At 31.5% G+C, this 18,931-nt stretch overlaps 1 protein-coding gene across 1 annotated transcript in view; it reads left to right on the forward strand.

The window, feature by feature from the left end:
• Positions 1-2,024: 2,024 nt before the first annotated feature.
• LOC129907567 (pre-mRNA-splicing factor syf1 homolog) overlaps positions 2,025-18,931 on the forward strand; it is a 41,397-nt gene continuing 24,490 nt past the window's right edge. Inside the window, exons 1-2 of the mRNA XM_055983846.1 lie at positions 2,025-2,158; positions 2,213-2,910. Of these exons, the coding sequence (XP_055839821.1) occupies positions 2,117-2,158; positions 2,213-2,910 (740 nt within the window). The 5' untranslated portion in view covers positions 2,025-2,116. The remainder of the gene's footprint in view (positions 2,159-2,212; positions 2,911-18,931) is intronic.

The raw sequence follows: 18,931 nt of genomic DNA on the forward strand, positions 1-18,931 counted from the left end.
GTTGCTCAAGCCTTTGACAAGGTTTGGCATGAGGGACTTGAGTACAAACTGCAAAGGGATCTTCCCAGACAGTACTATGAAATATTAAAATCGTACATCTCAGACCGATTGTTTAGAGTAAGGTACGATCAAGAATATTCGGAATTGAAGAAAATAGAAGCCGGTGTACCACAAGGACGTGTCCTAGGTCCTACCCTGTATTTACTATACACAAGGGATATCCCAGTTGGGAATCACACCATAATGGCTACTTTTGCAGATGATACCGCAATTTTGGTACCCGACAAATGTGTCTCTAGGGGAGCAGTAAAGCTGCAATATGCCGTCGACACAGTCAGAGATTGGACCGAAAAATGGCGTATCAAACTCAATGAAACAAAATGTTCACATATAAACTTTACAAATAAAAAGATAAACAATATTCATCACCGCGAAGTCGATTGCATATGTATTGGTGTGGTGAAAATCTCCATTCCGAGAAAACGGAGCCGAAGGCGGACCTGAGCCGGAGCAGCGAAAACCTACCAGAAAGAGGAATAAGAAAGGGATGACATTTCGCATTTGCGACCAAAAAAAGAACAAGACTTATTTTTTTTTTCACTGAAACTGTTTTATTTTTTATTTTATTTTGGCAAACGAAATTTTCACAATAAATACAATATAAAATACAATATATTTTTTTCATTTTATTTCATTTGATGCTGCTGCTGTTGTTGGTGTTTTTTTAGATACCCAATCGCATGTTTAACCTTCTAGATTTTTCTTCATCATTAGAGATTACATCTACAACACAAGAAGAAACAACATTTTAACCCAAACACTTTGAGCGATATATAAAACATACCTTTTTTGTTTTCCATATTGTTTATAATTAAATAAAATTGTTTATAATTAATAAACTAACATTATACAAACAACGACACGAGACACGACGCGACCAAACACTTCAACAAAAAATAACAAAATGACGCTTTGGCTCTTCCCTTCAAGCAAGAAAACTGAGTTCAACGAAGAAACTCCGCCCTCAGACCGCGAAAATCGGGGTTGCACTCACACACTTGCAACTTTTTGTGTATGAACACAAAGCCTAAGAGAATCGTGGTGAAAACTGAGAAAGGGAAAAAAAAGTAGATAGACATAGCCAACCAGAGCAAAAGCGTCATTTTGTTATTTTTTGTTGAAGTGTTTGGTCGCTTCGTGTCTCGTGTCGTTGTTTGTATAATGTTAGATTATTAATTATAAACAATTATATTAAATTATAAACAATATGGAAAACAAAAAAGGTATGTTGTATATATCGCTCAAAGTGTTTGGATTAAAATGTTGTTTCTGCTTGTGTTGAAGATGTAATCTCTAATGATGAAGAAAAATCCAGAAGATGAAACATGCGATTGGGTATCTAAAAAAAAACACCAACAACAGCAGCAGCATCAAATGAAATAAAATGTATTGTATTTTATATTGTATTTATTGTGAAAATTTCGTTTGCCAAAATAAAATAAAAAATAAAACAGTTTCAGTGAAAAAAAAAATAAATCTTGTTCTTTTTTTGGTCGCAAATGCGAAATGTCATCCCTTTCTTATTCCTCTTTCTGGTAGGTTTTCGCTGCTCCGGCTCAGGTCCGCCTTCGGCTCCGTTTTCTCGGAATGGAGATTTTCACCACACCAATACATATGCAATCGACTTCGCGGTGATTATAATTTCCATACTAATTTGAGCCGCCTTCGGACCAGTTTCTGATCCGAAGTCGGACTCAGCTCCGCCTCAGGCGGAGCGGATTCGGACCGAGGTCGGACCTGTTTGCTTGAAGGGTTGTTGGCCTTGTCTTTCTTTTCCTTTTCTCATTTTTCACCACGATTCTCGTTCGACTTTGTGTTCATACACAAAAAGTTGCAAGTGTGTGAGTGCAAGCCCGATTTTCGCGGTCTGAGGTCGGTGTTTCTTTGTTGAACTCAGTTTTCTTGCTTGATGGGAAAGGGTTTTGGGGGTAAGACGTACGAAAGTTTCCAGTCTTGGTATAGTTTCTCGATGGACGCACCCCTCTTCAGGCGTCATGTAATAGCTGACCGTCATAAACAAACTATAGTTTGTCGATGTGCCAGGATTCCTTGTTAAATGGCGTCTAGTTGTGTGGCCAAAGTTGAAAGTATTGACTTTGTAAGTTTTATTAATCAAATATGCACGATCCATTTTAAACACTTTTTATTATAGCCTGAAGAAGATATTCCTTTTGAAGAGGAAATCCTTCGAAATGCATATTCTGTAAAACATTGGTTGCGCTATTTGGAGCATAAGGCAAAGTCTTCAAACTTGGAAATAAATACTATTTATGAAAGAGCTTTGAAAGAACTCCCTGGTTCGTATAAAATATGGTATAATTATTTGAGAACCAGAAGAAATCAGGTGCGAGGCAGTTCCGCTTTAGACATAAGATATGAAGAAGTTAACAATTGTTTTGAGAGAGCCTTGGTCTTCATGCACAAAATGCCTAGAATTTGGATAGATTATTGTATTTTTATGACAAACCAGTTAAAGATAACAAGGGCTCGTCATGTATTCGATAGAGCTTTGAGAGCATTGCCCATAACACAACATCATAGAATATGGCCTATATATTTAAAGTTCGCTAAGGGGACTAATGTTCCGGAAACAGCTGTAAAAATTTATAGGCGTTATCTTAAACTGTTTCCTGATGATATTGAAGAATTTATAGAATACTTAATTGCTCAAGAGAAACTTGATGATGCAGCTCAACTGCTAGCCACATTAGTTGATAATGAAAATTTTGTTTCAAAACACGGAAAATCGAATCATCAGTTATGGAACGAACTCTGTGAACTAATATCGAAGCATCCCAACAAAGTGCACTCTCTAAATGTCGATGCTATTATTCGAGGGGGGTTAACAAGGTACGTGTAGTAAGTTGTTTTCTGATTTATTTTTATTTCATTAAAGTAAGCAGGGGGTCAATTCCCGATCTGTGAAGCTGTAAAGTGATAAAAATAATAATATTATTTCAATTTTCACAGCAGCGTTTTTTCATTTTATCACTTCACAGGCACCCCTTATGCGATTCTTAAACTCAATGTGATAAGATGTGTACTAAAAAGTACTAAATGAAAAAACTTTCATTGTTGCTTATATGAACAAAAGTTTTCATAATAAACAAATTCGAATTAGCCTAGTAAGTAAGGCAGTTGCCTTTTACTCTACCGGCCTAGGTTCGAAGTAGTTGAAATTTTTAATTGTATTTTTTATTTGTATATTATTTTTCACAAGAATATTGGGTTGTGATAAATAATTTATCATGTGAAAAGATTTAGACATTTGTTTTAATTCTTTCACAAATCAAGAATCGAATTTATTATAAAAACGTGATAAAACTTATCACTTCACATTTTCACAGATCGGGAATTGACCCCCAGATCGAGATAAATTTGGAAGGTATTCCATAAAAAATTATATCAAAAATTTAGCTGAGCTAAAATTTATTTAAGAATTAAGGCCGAGTTGTGCGCATATTCACAAAAATCACAAGACTGTTGTAGCTCAATTTTTTTGTTGCTTGAGGTGACATTTTTTATTTATTTATTAGCTTATTACAAGCGGAGCTTAAAAATAAACTTATAAAAGTAAAGTAAATCTATAACTTAAGTCTAAGGCATGGCAAGGGTAGTTGAAGTGCATTAGAGAGAGTGAGGTTTAACAGGGAGAGTCCAGAAGAGCGTCCTAACCAAGTCCGCGTAGAGCGAAACGTAACAATCTACGCTGAACAGCTTCAATACGTTCAATGTAAACTTGGTGGTACGGTGCCCAGACTTGGGAGGCGTATTCGAGGAGTGGCCTTACGAATGTCACATAAAGGGATTTGGTCTAACGAAGCCAAGAGCTAAGTTAGCTTTACTTACGATACTGTCGAAGTGCGTACGGAAATTGAGTTGTGAATCGAGAATAATACCAAGGTCACGAACAGATGTTACAACAGGAACAGGTTGGTCTTTATCTTGTATTGCCTAAGCGAAGCAATTGAACGTTTTCGAGAAAAAGTTATAGCTTGACACTTTTTAATGTTAAGCTCCAAAAAATTGTTTTGGCACCAGGTAAAGAAAGTATTCAACTCGCTTTGAAGAATAAGTTCATCTTCAGGTGAGGAAATTATTTTTGAAATTCTCATATCGTCGGCGTAAATTTCTAAGTCACATCGAGAAATAATCATATCGTTAATGGCTAAAACAAAAAAAAGTGGGCCTAAAAGACTACCTTGAGGTACGCCGGAAATAGCGGGAAAAGGCTTAGATAGACAGTCTCTAAAAAGAATTCGGTATTGACGGTCAATTAAATAGGACCTAGTCCATGATATGAAAGAATGAAAAAACCCGAGCTTTTTTAATTTGAACAAAATAATTTTATTAGAAATTTTGTCAAAGGCCTTGCTGAAATCAGTTGCGATAACGTCAATCTCTTTACCTTGTTCTAAAGCACATAATGACTTGGAGACAAATTGAATAAGGTTAGTAGTTGTGGACCTTCCTTTTAAAAAACCATGTTGCTTAGGGGAACAGAAAGATTGACAATGATGAAGTAGTGACTCATAAATAATACTTTCAAAAAGTTTAGGTATACAAGAGAGTTTGGCAATGGGTCTATAATTTGAGATGTCATTTTTGCAGCCTTTTTTGTGGATAGGGATGATAAAAGAGTCTTTCCAGAGTTTAGGAAAGACACAACTGGAGTTCAAAAGCTGAAAAAGGGATGTTAACGGTTGAGCTAAATTGGCAATGCATTTCTTTAAAACAATTGCTGGAATGCCATCTGGGCCAGGCGAGAAATCATCCTTGAGGTTATTAATTTTGTTGGTCACTACTGAAAAAGAGATATTGATGCTGTTGAATGACGTCTGTGGGCAGTTTTCCATATAGTTAAAATAGTCGAAATCAGTATCAGAGTTATTATACGAGAAACCTTCGCTAAAAAAATCGGCAAAGAGGTTGGATATAAAGTTAGGGTCAGAAGACAGAGAGTCACGGAGTTTTAAAGTTGAGGGAGATCCATCCGACTTTTTTTTGCAGTTTATAAATTGGTAAAACTTTTTAGGATTGATAGTGAGATCAACCTGCATTTTATGTAAATAACTTAATTAAAGGTGATCACAAAGTTTTGAGAAATTATTGTAAGCTATTACGTAATTCGAATAGTCGGAGCAGGACCTAGATTGAAGGAACTTGTGCCAAAGTTTATTACGGTGGTTGCGAATTGAACGGAGTTCCTTGTTGTACCAGGGTGGAAAAGACGTAAAGTTTTTGTTAAACACAAAAGGAACAGAAGTAGGGAAACAGTCATAGATTTTGGAGTAAAAAGTGTCACCTCATCAATTTGCAAATTTTGGTCTAAGGTGAAACTAAAATCGATCCTACTGATAAGATCGTTTAATTTGTCAAAGTTGGCTTTGCGAAAATTATACTTTCGATGCAGTAGTATATCAGTATTGGGATGTTCACTAACGTGTGCAAAATTTAAAGAAATTGGAGGGTGATAATTGTCAAGTTTAGATAGAAGATGAGTGCTTTCGGTAACAACGGTATTCAAAGCGTCTGATGTAAAGATGAGATCCAGTTGCCATTGAAGATTATTTTTAATATTGCTCACCTTGACGAGACCACAGGCTTGAAGTCGGTTAGTAAACAAAACTTCTTTCTCGAAGATAGCATTTACAGCTTCAAAGTGAATTTCAGTATCCGATGAAGAACAAGTTAAGTTGGGTAAATTAAAGTCACCTACAAGAATGACGTCGTCTTCAGGGCTCATGCAGTCTACAATGTAGTCCACAGTGTCAGCAAGAAGCTGATATTGAGAAGGTGGTTGAGCCGGAGGTATATAAAAGCACAAAATATAAAGACTCCGTCTATTAAGGTTAATTTTAGCGCATATAAGCTCGAGACTAGAAATATTTGGGATATTAAACAAGGACGAGTCAAGGTCAGTATTCAATGCCAGCAGAAACCCACGACCAGAATGGCGGATGTTATTGTGGTCACTAACTAGGACATCTTTACGAAATGTATTGAAGTCGGAGGAAAAGAGTTCACTGCTCGAAATGTTTTCTGAAAGGTTTGTTTCAGTTAAGGCGAATACATCAAATGGAAGTTTTTAGGAATATAAGTAAACATCAGAAGTTTTTGTTCGAAGTCCTCTGACATTTTGGTAATAGATTGAGAGGCATTTAAGGGACGCTTTTTGACTAGCGGTTTTTTTGGAGTTAGCGGCGAAAAAAACTAGAATGCGCGGCTTGAGATCTTTGCAGGTGTGAAATTCTTCGAGAATTGAGGTAACTAGCGTAAGCTGAAAGATCTTTAGAAACTCGTAGAGGAGAGAGGTTAAAGGTTTCATGGTATTGAATGAAGATTTTTTTCGAAGCAAGGAAGTCGCAAGGGAGTCCATCTTTGGAAATCAGTAGCTCAAGGTTCGTTTTGGTTTTACCATCAACACATATATCTTCAGGTTTGTCGTGTAGATAAGCTAGGTACAACCGGACATTTTCGTAGGTTTTAACCTCACGAAGACGTGCAACTATATAACGTCCATCGTCACTGGCTGAAAATTGTTGAGCAAGTTTAATAGCTGGGGGAAGCAAAGGATCAATAAATGAAGGGACTGAAACCGTGGAGTTTGGAGGGGGAGTAATTACGGTTGATTCATGAGATTTAAAGTCAGAGAGAGGGGATAGGGATGACGAAAAGGAAACCGGGGTTAAATCAAATGAAACTCTATTCTGGGTGTGACGTTTAGAGGACTCAGCGAAGGAGGTAGTAGTAGGGGAAGAGGGTACACTAAGCGATGAAGAAGTTGGAATGGAAGCGGTTACCAATTTTAAAATTCGTTTAATAAATTTTTTGTTATTTAAATGGAAAAAAACAATTAAAAATTAAATCAAATTTGTGAAAATAAATTTTTTTTCTTTTTTGCCGTTGCCAATACAAGAGTGTTGGTGATCATGGAGTGTCTTGTGTGTACAAAAGCAACCAGACAAACGGAGATCGTTATGTGTCAAGGTGGTTGTATGAGTGCATTTCATACAAAGTGTATTGGACTTGCGGGATATGATACCGGAACAATTAAAAAATCGAACTATTTAATAATAATGTGCGAACAATGTCGTGAAAAAATAATATCTAAGAATATATCTTTTGATAGTGATATTAAAGAAATAAAAAGAAACATAAGTGAATTAAGTGAAAAAATGAATAACATAATAGAAAAAAGAGAAAATAGTGTTGTCACTAATAAAAAAAAAGTTATCTCCGAAATCAAGAAAGCTATTGGTAGTAGTATGAGTGAGAAAAATACATTTGCAAATGTTCTAAAAAAAAGTGCATCAGTTATAATATAGCCAAAATCAAATCAAAGTGCAGAATTAACAAAAAGTGAAATTAAAGCAAAAGTAAACCCTTCAAATTGTGGTGCACAGGTATCAGGAATGAAAAAACTAAGCAGTGGATCTGTAATTGTAGCTTGTAGTGACAAAAAAACAGTGGAGAAATTAAAAGATAATATAAAAGAAAATATGAGAAATAACTACAATGTGAATGTGTTAGAAAACCGAAAGCCTAGAATAAAAATAATAAACATGTCAGAACAGATGGAAAGCAGTGTTGTTATACGTTGTCTCAAAAACCAAAATGAAATTTTACAGTGTTCACAGATGGAAGTAAAAGCTATGTGGAAAAATAAATTTAGTAGGCTGGACTCTTTCACTGCGATTATTAAACTGGATGTTGAAAGTTATAACAAAGTGATGGAAATCGGTAAACTTAGTGTCGGATGGGATCAGTGTTTGGTAAAAGAAGGTTTTCGTGTAAAAAGATGTTATAAATGTTTAGGCTTTAATCACATGAGTGAAAAGTGCACCATAGCAAACAGAGTGTGTTTTAAATGCGGTGGTTCACACATGGGATCGGAGTGCCAAGCTGAAACAATGAAATGTGTAAACTGTGTAAAAATTAATCATGATCTTAAATTAAATTTTAAATGTTAATCATCATGCTTTTGACAATGATTGTGAGGTATATAAAAGAAAAATAAGTGTAGAGAGAAAAAAACAGTGGTAGCAATTAGGTCAAGAAAAAAATTCGAAAACCGTTATATATTACCTAAATGTACAAAGCCTATTAGCAAATAAAAGTGAAGTGGAATTACTTATTAATACTAGAGCCCCTGATATCTTAATCCTTTCTGAAACTCGCGTTACATTGGATATAGAAGACTCTGAAACTAAAATTAACAACTATGCACATGTGATTTGCACATCAATTTCAAGGTATACTGGTGGAGTGAGTATGTATATTAAAAACGGTATAGAATACTCTATCAAGAATGTAAGTAAACTTGATTATGTTGCATGATTTTTAAAAGTTAATATTGTTATACAAAAAGAAAAATGGTCAATCGGGGTAGTATATAGATCACCAAGTTCTACTGTGAATGAATTTTTGGAAGTTTATACAAACTGGTATTTGCAGTGTTTTGAAAACGATAGAAACGTTATTATAACGGGAGATTTCAATATAGACTACTTAAATGAAGATAACAATAAATCAAAAATAGAAGAAATCATAACAAATGAAGGGCTGTTACAACTCATGAAGGAACCAACAAGAATAACTAATTACTCTAGAACGCTTATCGATTACGTGCTTACGGAAATTAACTTGTGCAATAGAATAGATGTGAAAATCGACTGTGATAATAAAATATCTGACCATGAAACAATAAAAATTGAAATAAATAACATTAAAAGCTTAAAAATCAAAAATAAAAAATGTCGAATATTCAAATACTCGAAGGTTACATTTGACAGTGCATTAGAAGAAGTAGGATTTGATAACTTGTTTTTAATTGAAAATAGCATCGAACTCTTTCAAATGTTTGACAGTAAAATAAAGTGTTGTGTTGACGCAATGACAGTTGAAAAAAAATTTTAAAATTGATAGGGAATGTAAGTGGTATACAATAGAACTGCAAGATTTGAAAATAGAAAAAATTAGAGCATACAGGACTGCAACTTTGAGTAATAATGAGAACAATTGGGCTACATACAAAAATATATGCAAACTATATAAGGAGAAAATCAAAGCTGCCAAAAAAAATTACATTTCCGACCAGATTCAAAACAGAGCAGGTGATCAAAAAGGGATTTGGAAAATGCTTAAAACATTTGTATTGAAGGATGATGAGCAGAAAACTTACCCGAGTATAGAATTTGGACAAGAAAAAGTCAGAGATCAACTTCAAATAGCAAATAAGTTTAATAAATACTTTATAGAAAGTGTCTGTGATATAAATCAATCTATTCCATTTGTGCAATATGAACCTACTAGATTTAAGTTTAAATTCTGTGATGAACAATCGATCTGTGATATTATAAAAAAGTGCAATAATAAAAAAGATATATACGGCTTAAATAGAGACATTATTTATAATTCAATCGAAATTATAGGACCAGTGCTTATGAAGATAATTAACATATCCTTATTACATGGAATTTTTCCTAACGGATGGAAGGAATCTACAGTCGTACTCGTGGAAAAGGTGAAAGGCACTACAAATAGTGAAAACTTTCGTCCCATTAATATGTTACCAATGTTTGAAAAAGTGTTAGAGCGTGTAGTTAGTGAACAGCTTACAGAGTACATTGAAAATAATAAATTATTAGTTGATGAACAGTCTGGTTTTCGAAGTAAACACTCTTGTGAAACAGCGTTAAACTACTTAACTTATGATTGGAGGAAACAAATTGATAAAGGCGAGGGGATAATTGCTGTGTTTCTTGACTTCAAACGAGCTTTCGAAACGATTGACCGAAAAATATTATTATTAAAGCTAGAATCCTATGGAATAAAAGAGACTGAATTAAAGTGGTTTCAATCATATTTGAGTGGAAGAAGCCAAAAGACAAGGTTTGGTGAAACGATGTCGGACTCCATTAGTGTTGAATTAGGGGTCCCACAAGGCGCTTTATTAGGTGTAGTTTTGCTCTTATTATATATAAACGATGTTAAAATTTAACATTTAATGTACTCTGAAATACTGTAAAGTTGTGTTATTTGCTGATGATACGTTAATATACATTACCGGTAATGATGTAAATGATATGTGTTCAAAAATAAATGAAGACTTAGACAATGTTAACCTGTGGCTAAGAGCAAATAAACTGAGTCTTAATGTAAATAAAACTAAATGTATGAAGTTAAAAATTTGTGACCCCATCTCAGTGTACATAAACAATTGTCAAATTGAGTGTGTTAAGAACATTAAGTACTTAGGAGTTATAATAGACAGTGAACTAAACTTCAAAGATCATGCCAAGTATATTTGTTCAAAAATTGCTAAAAAAGTTGGTTTTCTTAAACGTATAAGACCTGTTTTAACTATGGGCAATGCAATAATGCTTTACAATGCCATAGTACTTCCACACTTCTTGTATTGCTCGACAATCTTATATGGATGCCAAAATCAAACAAAACAACGTATGCAGCTTCTGCAAAACAAGTCAATGCGATCGATTCTCAAGTGCAGCCGATATACACCAATACAACAAATGTTAGAGGCATTAAGATGGATGAATGTTGACCAGCTAATAACTTTCAATACGATGATATTTATATACAAAATGAAAAACGAAATGATGCCTTCATACTTAGAAGAAAACATTATTATGGTTTCTGAAGTACAGCCATATAATCTAAGAAACAATCAAAACATCAGACCAATCCGATGCAATAGAAGCAGTACCATGAACTCTTTGATGTATGCAGGACTCAATCTCTTCAACAGCTTGCCCAATGATTTGAAAAATGAATCAAGATTTAAAATTTTTAAAAATAAACTTAAAATATTTTTGCAAAACAGTTAAAACCTAATTAAAGTTAAAAACTAATTAAAATTAATATTAAATTGCACAAATATAGATTTAAAAATGTTGTAAAATATAGATTTTAAAATGTTGTAAATTTCCAAGAACGTTAAAACACGTAACAGAAAAATTGTTAAAAATTTGTAAATTGTATTTGTTAAAAAGTTCAACGAACTAATAAACTTTATTATTATATAGAAGCTTGGGGAGGGTTCAAAACATGAGAGTAAATGAAGTTTGGGTATTTATGGTTGGGAGACACAGAACATGAGTTGGAGGAAGAGGAGGAAGTATTAGTTGTGTGAGCTAGTGAACTGATAATGTTAGAGGGGGGAGTGAATATTGTTAAAATTGGGATACCTGCCAATTTTTAGTTGCCAGTTAGGATCATTTACAGGAGGACTATTTCTTAACCTAGACTTAGATCTATTTTGATTATTATTGTTAAGGCGATAAAACTCTACGTCATTGAAGGAGGCGACGTCAGATCCAGGGTTTAAAAACATCCAGTCGTATTTTCCAGGCATATGTATGTACCAAGAATGTGCAAGTATTAGAGTCTCCATGCCTTGAAATTTTTTTGATTCGGGTAATACAGATTTTATAGTTCACCAAGAACCAGTTGGAAAGCCATCTTACAGTAATGACCCAAGGAAGAACCTTTATTAAGTATTTGATAGAAGAGTTGTGGGTCGACGGTGAAGTTAGAGAAGGAGCAGGAGGCTTATTAGATGATACAGGAGGTTTAACGGTCGTAGTAGAGACAGGATTTTCATCTGATTGGCTACTCATGGGAGGAACATTTGTAGACTGATTTGAAATACACGGTTCTTCAAGGAATGTTTGAGTAGATTGAGATGTTGTAATCTTACGATGAAACGATGTGGATGCGCCTATTTCGCACAGCTCATCATATAGTACAACATGGGACATTTTTGTCGTTGTTGTTGTCCGAGGATTTTAGAAGTTCCATGATTTCGTTGAGCCTATTTCGGGTTGCTGCAACCTCACTACAGTAGCTATTAATGGATTTTACTGTATCGCTTATAGGCGAAAAATTTGAAAAGTCAATTGTTGTTTTAGTCTGAGTATTAGAAGTCATAATTCGATTCGCGGATCGGGTGATTTCGTCGCGGAACCTGTCGATGGGCTCGGAAAAATTAAATTTTCTTAAAATCTGTTTAATTAAATGGAGCTCTTTTTTTTGAGTTACAACAGTCTTGTAATACTAGTGCGAAATCTAAGAATAAGAAGTATTGATTTATGTATTTTTTATGAAAATTTATAAAACTTAATAACCAAACATTTCAATGATAAGAACAACAAATATTTTTAAAGTAAACATGTTTAGAGTTTGAGTTTTTAAATTTATGGTCGGCTGTACCATAAGTTTTCAGCAGCTATACGTTTTTTATGTCACAATTTGCCGAACAAAAAATAAGTCAAGTGTGTTCTTTAATTAACCAATGTTAACTGTTGTTAAGGTCTAAAAACCAGTTTTGGAGGTATTAGACGAAAAAAAAAAATACTGTAAAAGTTACAGCCCTCAATATTAATATTAAGTACTGCCGCATCGCAAATTGCTATTTCCCATGTATATCAATATATGGGAAAGAATTTGATAAAAATAAAAGATACATATCAGTTCAGGTGGTCAGAAAAGTTAAAGAAAATATTTGTCAAAGGGTTTTGAAAACATTGTATTTTCGAAATAAAACCTTCAATAATGATGGTTATTTTCTGTAGGTATTATTGTATAATATTATTTATAAAAATGTATATCTTTTTTATTTGAGATTAGCAATAAGCAGATTACCGACATCAAATTCAAAGTTTTTAGAATATGAAATTTTTCCGACCAAATGCCTTAAATTTTGCTTAGATTAACATCTGAGCTTAATTTAATTATTTTTAGGAAGCTTGTAGTTGACTTATAGCTGTATCTAATATGTCAAATTAAGCGTATATTTGTCTTAAAAAATAATACATTTGTATTATTATGCTTGCATGAGAAACGTTATCATAACGGTAAAAAATGTAATATTTAATCTGTTTTTGCTGTTTATGCATTTCTTGCTTAATTTTTTTTTTAAGAATTTAAAATGTAAGGTACATTACCTTTCTATTGATAACTCAATCTAAAAATCAAATAAATTACAGAAACTGTGAGCTCGTAAACATCGTAAAGCAATAATTTCTTTTGGAATATATTTATGAACATTCTGAGAACTATACATATTTAATAAAATGCAGGTGGTCAGAAAAAGTGAGTACCTACAATTATTTGTAAAAGCAACTTGTAAAGATTGTATTTTTTAAATTAAACCTTCAAAAAATATGATAGTTTTTAGTTTTTTATTTTATAAAAATAAATACAGTGAGTCTAAACATCATTTCATATTGATTTAAAAACAAATACCGAAGTAATAAACTAATTTCTGAAATCGAATTCATACTCATAGTTCTTAGAATATGAAATACATATATCCGACCAAATACCTTGAATTTTGCTTAAAATCGTGTATAAGCATAATTCAATTATTATTTTTCATGAAGCTTGTATTTGACGTACAATAATGTTTGATATGTAAAATAAAGTAAATATTTGTCTAAAAAAATAATACCAACATTTAATTTATTATGTTTGGATAGGAAATGGATTCATGACAGTAAAAAATATAATATTTTGTCTGTTTTTTGCTGTTTAAACTATTTTTGCTTTATTTTTGATAAAATTTTAATTTTATATGTCAAATTACCTTTTTATTGATACCTCAATCTTAAAAATCAAGCAAGTATCAAAGAAACTGTGACAAATCATGTACAGGTGGATTGCAATGTTTTAAATTTTTCATACATTTTTTGAATCCATACGTATTTCTTGAAAAAAAGCGAAAAAATATTACTATTTTGTATTGTTTAATTTTTGTTACAACTTCGTTGCATAGAAATTTATTAAAATTAAAACACCATGTCATAGGTAAATACTTAAGCTAATAAATGAGACTTAATTTTTATCTGTAGGTTTTGTAGAAAAAGAAATAATTTTTTGAAGTCAATCGAATTTTACAAAAAAAGCCGAGATTTTTTAAATGAAAAGCTTAGAAAAAATTACACCATTGAAAAGCTTATAAATTTTCCTAAAGAATAAAGTCATACTTAAATTTTTAGAATGCGCAAAAAGTATAAAAATAATTTATTGAAAACAATCATTTTCACAAAAAAAAAAAGCAAAAAAAACATGCATTTTTATTTTCTCACGCTATTAAATCCATTTTTTTGCACGACAACCTATAAAAAATTGTATACCATCTGAAAGCTTATTGTTTCAAAAAAATAATTTTTAAATAAAAAATTAATTTAAATGAATTAAAAACTTTTTCTGAGCTATTGTGGTTAAGAAAAGAACAAATAGACAAAGCTCAGAAAAAGTTTTAATTCATTTAAATTAATTTTTTATTTAAAAATTATTTTTTTTTTTTATTCACTCAGTTTGTTTATTTTTTTTTTAATTATTTTCAGTAGCCTTTTTTATGAAATGAAACTTATTTTTTTTTATGAAAATAAACTGGGCTTTAATAAAAAGCACACAAAATTAATACTCATTAACGTGTTTTTTGACTTAAATGATATGAAAGTGTAAAAAACAACTTAAAAAACGAAGAAAATTGTGTTTGATGCAAAATTGTGGAAAAACGGTTGTCCGCAGAAAAAAAAAGTTTTGAGACAAACTTAAACTGTAATAAATTCTTTATTGGTTGTAACAAAAACCTTTCATATCAAACTAAGTTTGGCAAGAATAAGACCAGTTAAAGGACAAGAGAGCAAAAATCATAAAAACCGTGGTAACTCGAAAACGGGACGAAAACGAGAAAATTACCTCTTAAGTTTTTCGACTTAAAATTACCTCAGGAATCCATGGTTTTCATTTGGGGCGGTGACTGTGGGACACCCTGTATACAGGGTGTCCTGAGGTCATTTGAAGTTGAGAAACTTAAGAGGTAATTTTCTCGTTTTCGTCCCGTTTTCGAGTTACCACGGTTTTTATGATTTTTGCTCTCTTGTCTTTTAACTGGCCTTATCTTTGCCAAACTAAGTTTGATTTGAAAGATTTTTTTTACAACCAATCAAGAATTTATTACAGTTTAAGTTTGTCTCAAAACTTTTTTTTCTGCGGACAACCGTTTTTCCACAATTTTGCATCAAACACAATTTTCTTCGTTTTTTAAGTTGTTTTTTACACTTTCATATCATTTAAGTCAAAAAACACGTTAATGAGTATTAATTTTTTGTCCTTTTTCTTAAAGCCCAGTTTATTTTCATAAAAAAAATAAGTTTTATTTCATAAAAAAGGCTACTGAAAGTAATTAAAAAAAAATAAACAAACTGAGTGAATTAAAAAAAAATAATTTTTAAATAAAAAATTGATTTAAATAAATTAAATTTTTTTCTGAGCTTTATCTATTTGTTCTTTTCTTAATCACAATAGCTCAGAAAAAGTTTTTAATTCATTTAAATCAATTTTTTATTTAAAAATTATTTTTTTTTTAATTCACTCAGTTCGTTTATTTTTTTTTAATTACTTTCAGTAGCCTTTTTTATGAAATAAAACTTATTTTTTTTATGAAAATAAACTGGGCTTTAAGAAAAAGGACAAAAAACTAATACTCATTAACGTGTTTTTTTGACTTAAATGATATGAAAGTGTAAAAAACAACTTAAAAACGAAGAAAATTGTGTTTGATGCAAAATTGTGGAAAAACGGTTGTCCGCAGAAAAAAAAATTTGAGACAAACTTAAACTGTAATAAATTCTTGATTGGTTGTAAAAAAAATCTTTCAAATCAAACTTAGTTTGGCAAAGATAAGGCCAGTTAAAGGACAAGAGAGCAAAAATCATAAAAACCGTGGTAACTCGAAAACGGGACGAAAACGACAAAATTACCTCTTAAGTTTTTCGACTTCAAATAACCTCAGGAATCCATGGTTTTCATTTGGGGCGGTGACTGTGGGACACCCTGTATAATAGATTCATAAACGTTAATATGAGATCAAAATGTTCATGTTCATGTATACGTTGGAAGTGACAAAGAATTTGATTTCTCTCTAAGTTGCCTTCTTATGCGTATCTTAAGTAATTTTTGAAAATTTTCATTTTCCAAAATAAGTGCGTCAAAACATTTTGCTATAGCTGAACGGATATGAATTTTTTTAATGACCCAAAAGTCAAAACTTACTTATATTGAATACAATTTTTGTGGAGTTTGCAATTTGATCGGTGATTGGAATAAACTCCTAACTCTTTTATAAAGTCCAATATTGCACAAAAAACGAATAAATTCTCCGAAAACGAGACCTTTTTAGCTATCGTCAATTTATTGACGATTATTGACTTACAGAAAAAAAAAGAAAAACAATTTCATTTTCGGGGGTGAACCCCGGCCACCCGATTCAGAGGCAACTACTTTTTCAATTTTAAATTCATTTTTATTTTTCATCATCTTAAAATCATCTTAAAGCTAGACAAAAATTCATAAAAACTAGCCTACTTATCAATTACTTACAACTAACATACGGGCACTCTAAGTTATACTTCATTTTTCTTAATTCTAACGCCTTTCGGCCTTATAACTATTTTAATAATAATATTTCAATGGTTGTTATTTTTCACCAAGAAATAATTTTAAAAAAACTAAGAATCATATCATTTTTTTCTTATTTTTAAAACTTACACACTAATTAAAACTACTTAAAACTACTTAAACACTGGAACAGCCACAACAAGCATTTTTTTTATATTTGTTTTTTGTATTTTTTTTGTAGATATTTGTTTGTATTTTTGTTTGTATTTTTTTTTTTTGTATTTTTTGTATTTTTATGTATATTTTTTTGTGCCAACCCGACTTCGGTCCCGATCGGACACAGTCCTACTGAACCGAAGACGGCCTTCTCCGCCTAGTGCGAGGATGTCCCGGTCATACAGCAGTCGCCTGTCCACCACGGTTCTTCGCCCGACGCACGTAGAGGTATTTCAACAACCTAAGAGACCAAAATTATTACTAAAATCAGTTGTTTTTGTTAAGAACTAAAATTTTTTCGGAAAAAAAAAATTTTTTAAGAAATAAATTTAAAAAAAAATGTTTTTCGTATAAAAAATAAAATTTTTTTTTATACGAAAAACAAATTTTTTTTAAATTTATTTTTTCTAAAAAAAATTTTTTTTTATACGAAAAACAAATTTTTTTTTTAATTTATTTCTTAAAAAATTTTTTTTTTCCGAAAAATTTTTAGCTTAGTAACTTATAGTTTGAATGGATATATAAAGTGATCTTTGTTTTGTATGCCTTGGCCGGCTTACATAGTTTTAAGTGTTTAGTTTTAAGTAGGGACAGTCGGGGTGGCACAAAAAAATATACATAAAAATACAAAAAATACAAAAAAAAAAAAATATATACAAAAATACAAACAAATATCTACAAAAAAAATACAAAAAACAAAAGCAAATATAAAAAAAATGCTTGTTGTGGCTGTTCCAGTGTTTAAGTAGTTTAAGTAGTTTTAATTAGTGTGTAAGTTTTAAAAATAAGAAAAAAATGATATGATTCCAAGTTTTTTTTTTAAATTATTTTTTGGTGAAAAATAACAACCATTGAAATATTATTATTAAAATAGTTATAAGGCCGAAAGGCGTTAGAATTAAGAAAAATGAAGTAAAACTTAGAGTGCCCGTATGTTAGTTGTAAGTAATTGATAAGTAGGCTAGTTTTTATGAATTTTTGTCTAGCTTTAAGATAGTTTTAAGATGATGAAAAATAAAAATGAATTTAAAATTGAAAAAGTAGTTGCCTCTTAATCGGGTGGCCGGGGTTCGCCCCCGTAAATGAAATTGTTTTTCTTTTTTTCTGTAAGTCAATAATCGTCAATAAATTAATGATAGCTAAAAAGGTCTCGTTTTCGGAGAATTTATTCGTTTTTTGTGCAATATTGACTTTATAAAAGAGTAAGAAGTTTATTCCAATCACCGATCAAATTGCAAACTCCACAAAAATTGTATTCAATATAATTAAGTTTTGACTTTTGGGTCATTAAAAAAATTCATATCCGTTCAGCTATAGCAAAATGTTTTGACGCACTTATTTTGGAAAACGAAAATTTTTAAAAATTACTTAAGATACGCATAAGAAGGCAACTTAGAGAGAAATCAAATTCTTTGTCACTTCCAACGTATACATATGTATGTAAGTGCACATGAACATTTTGATCTCATATTAACGTTTATGAATCTATTATATTTATTAAAGTTTCGTTTTGTGTATTTGCGCTAACCGGCCACACCGGCTGACTTATTTTCTTATTTTTTTTTTTAAATCAAGGAGACATAAGAGGAGAAGGTTTAAGGCAAAAAAAAAATTAAGATTTTATAGGGTAAATAGCGGTAACACGACATTGAAAAAAGAGGCTAAGAGGTAAAGAGTAGACTTTTTTTTAATGACAGACAAATTTATTGTATAGTTAAAAAAGGTATTGAAAAAATTCAAAAAAATTTCAAAACCAAGTTGTGAAGGTTTTTTTGCAGTCATAGACCTTCCACAAAAGGCTAATTACAGGTACGCAAAATTTTGCACAGAAATTTGAGTTACACCATTAGAAAGATATTTTTAAAAAATTACGGGTCTAATACGGATTTTTTTCATAGGCCCTGTATTTTGAAATACAAATTTTTGAAAAACAACTACCCCCTTATTTATAAACTTTGTATAACTTTATACAACTGTTAAAATTTGGAAAATGTGAAAGAAAAATTTCAGAAAAACCTCAAAACACCTGTGGGAATCTGTTGCCCATGACAAGTCACCAGTGCATTGCAGTGAGGGAAGTACCGTAATCTCAGTGTGGAATTTCGACATGGTTGGCTTTAAAAAATTCTTACTTCTTTTGTCAGAAATTAGATTGAAACGTCATTTGAAAGGTGAAATAATAACACTGTGCTAATTAAAAAAACCGACAGATGGCGCTCCTATC

The sequence above is a fragment of the Episyrphus balteatus genome, chromosome 1 (genome assembly GCF_945859705.1).
Source record: "Episyrphus balteatus chromosome 1, idEpiBalt1.1, whole genome shotgun sequence".
Taxonomy (NCBI): Eukaryota; Metazoa; Arthropoda; class Insecta; order Diptera; family Syrphidae; genus Episyrphus; species Episyrphus balteatus.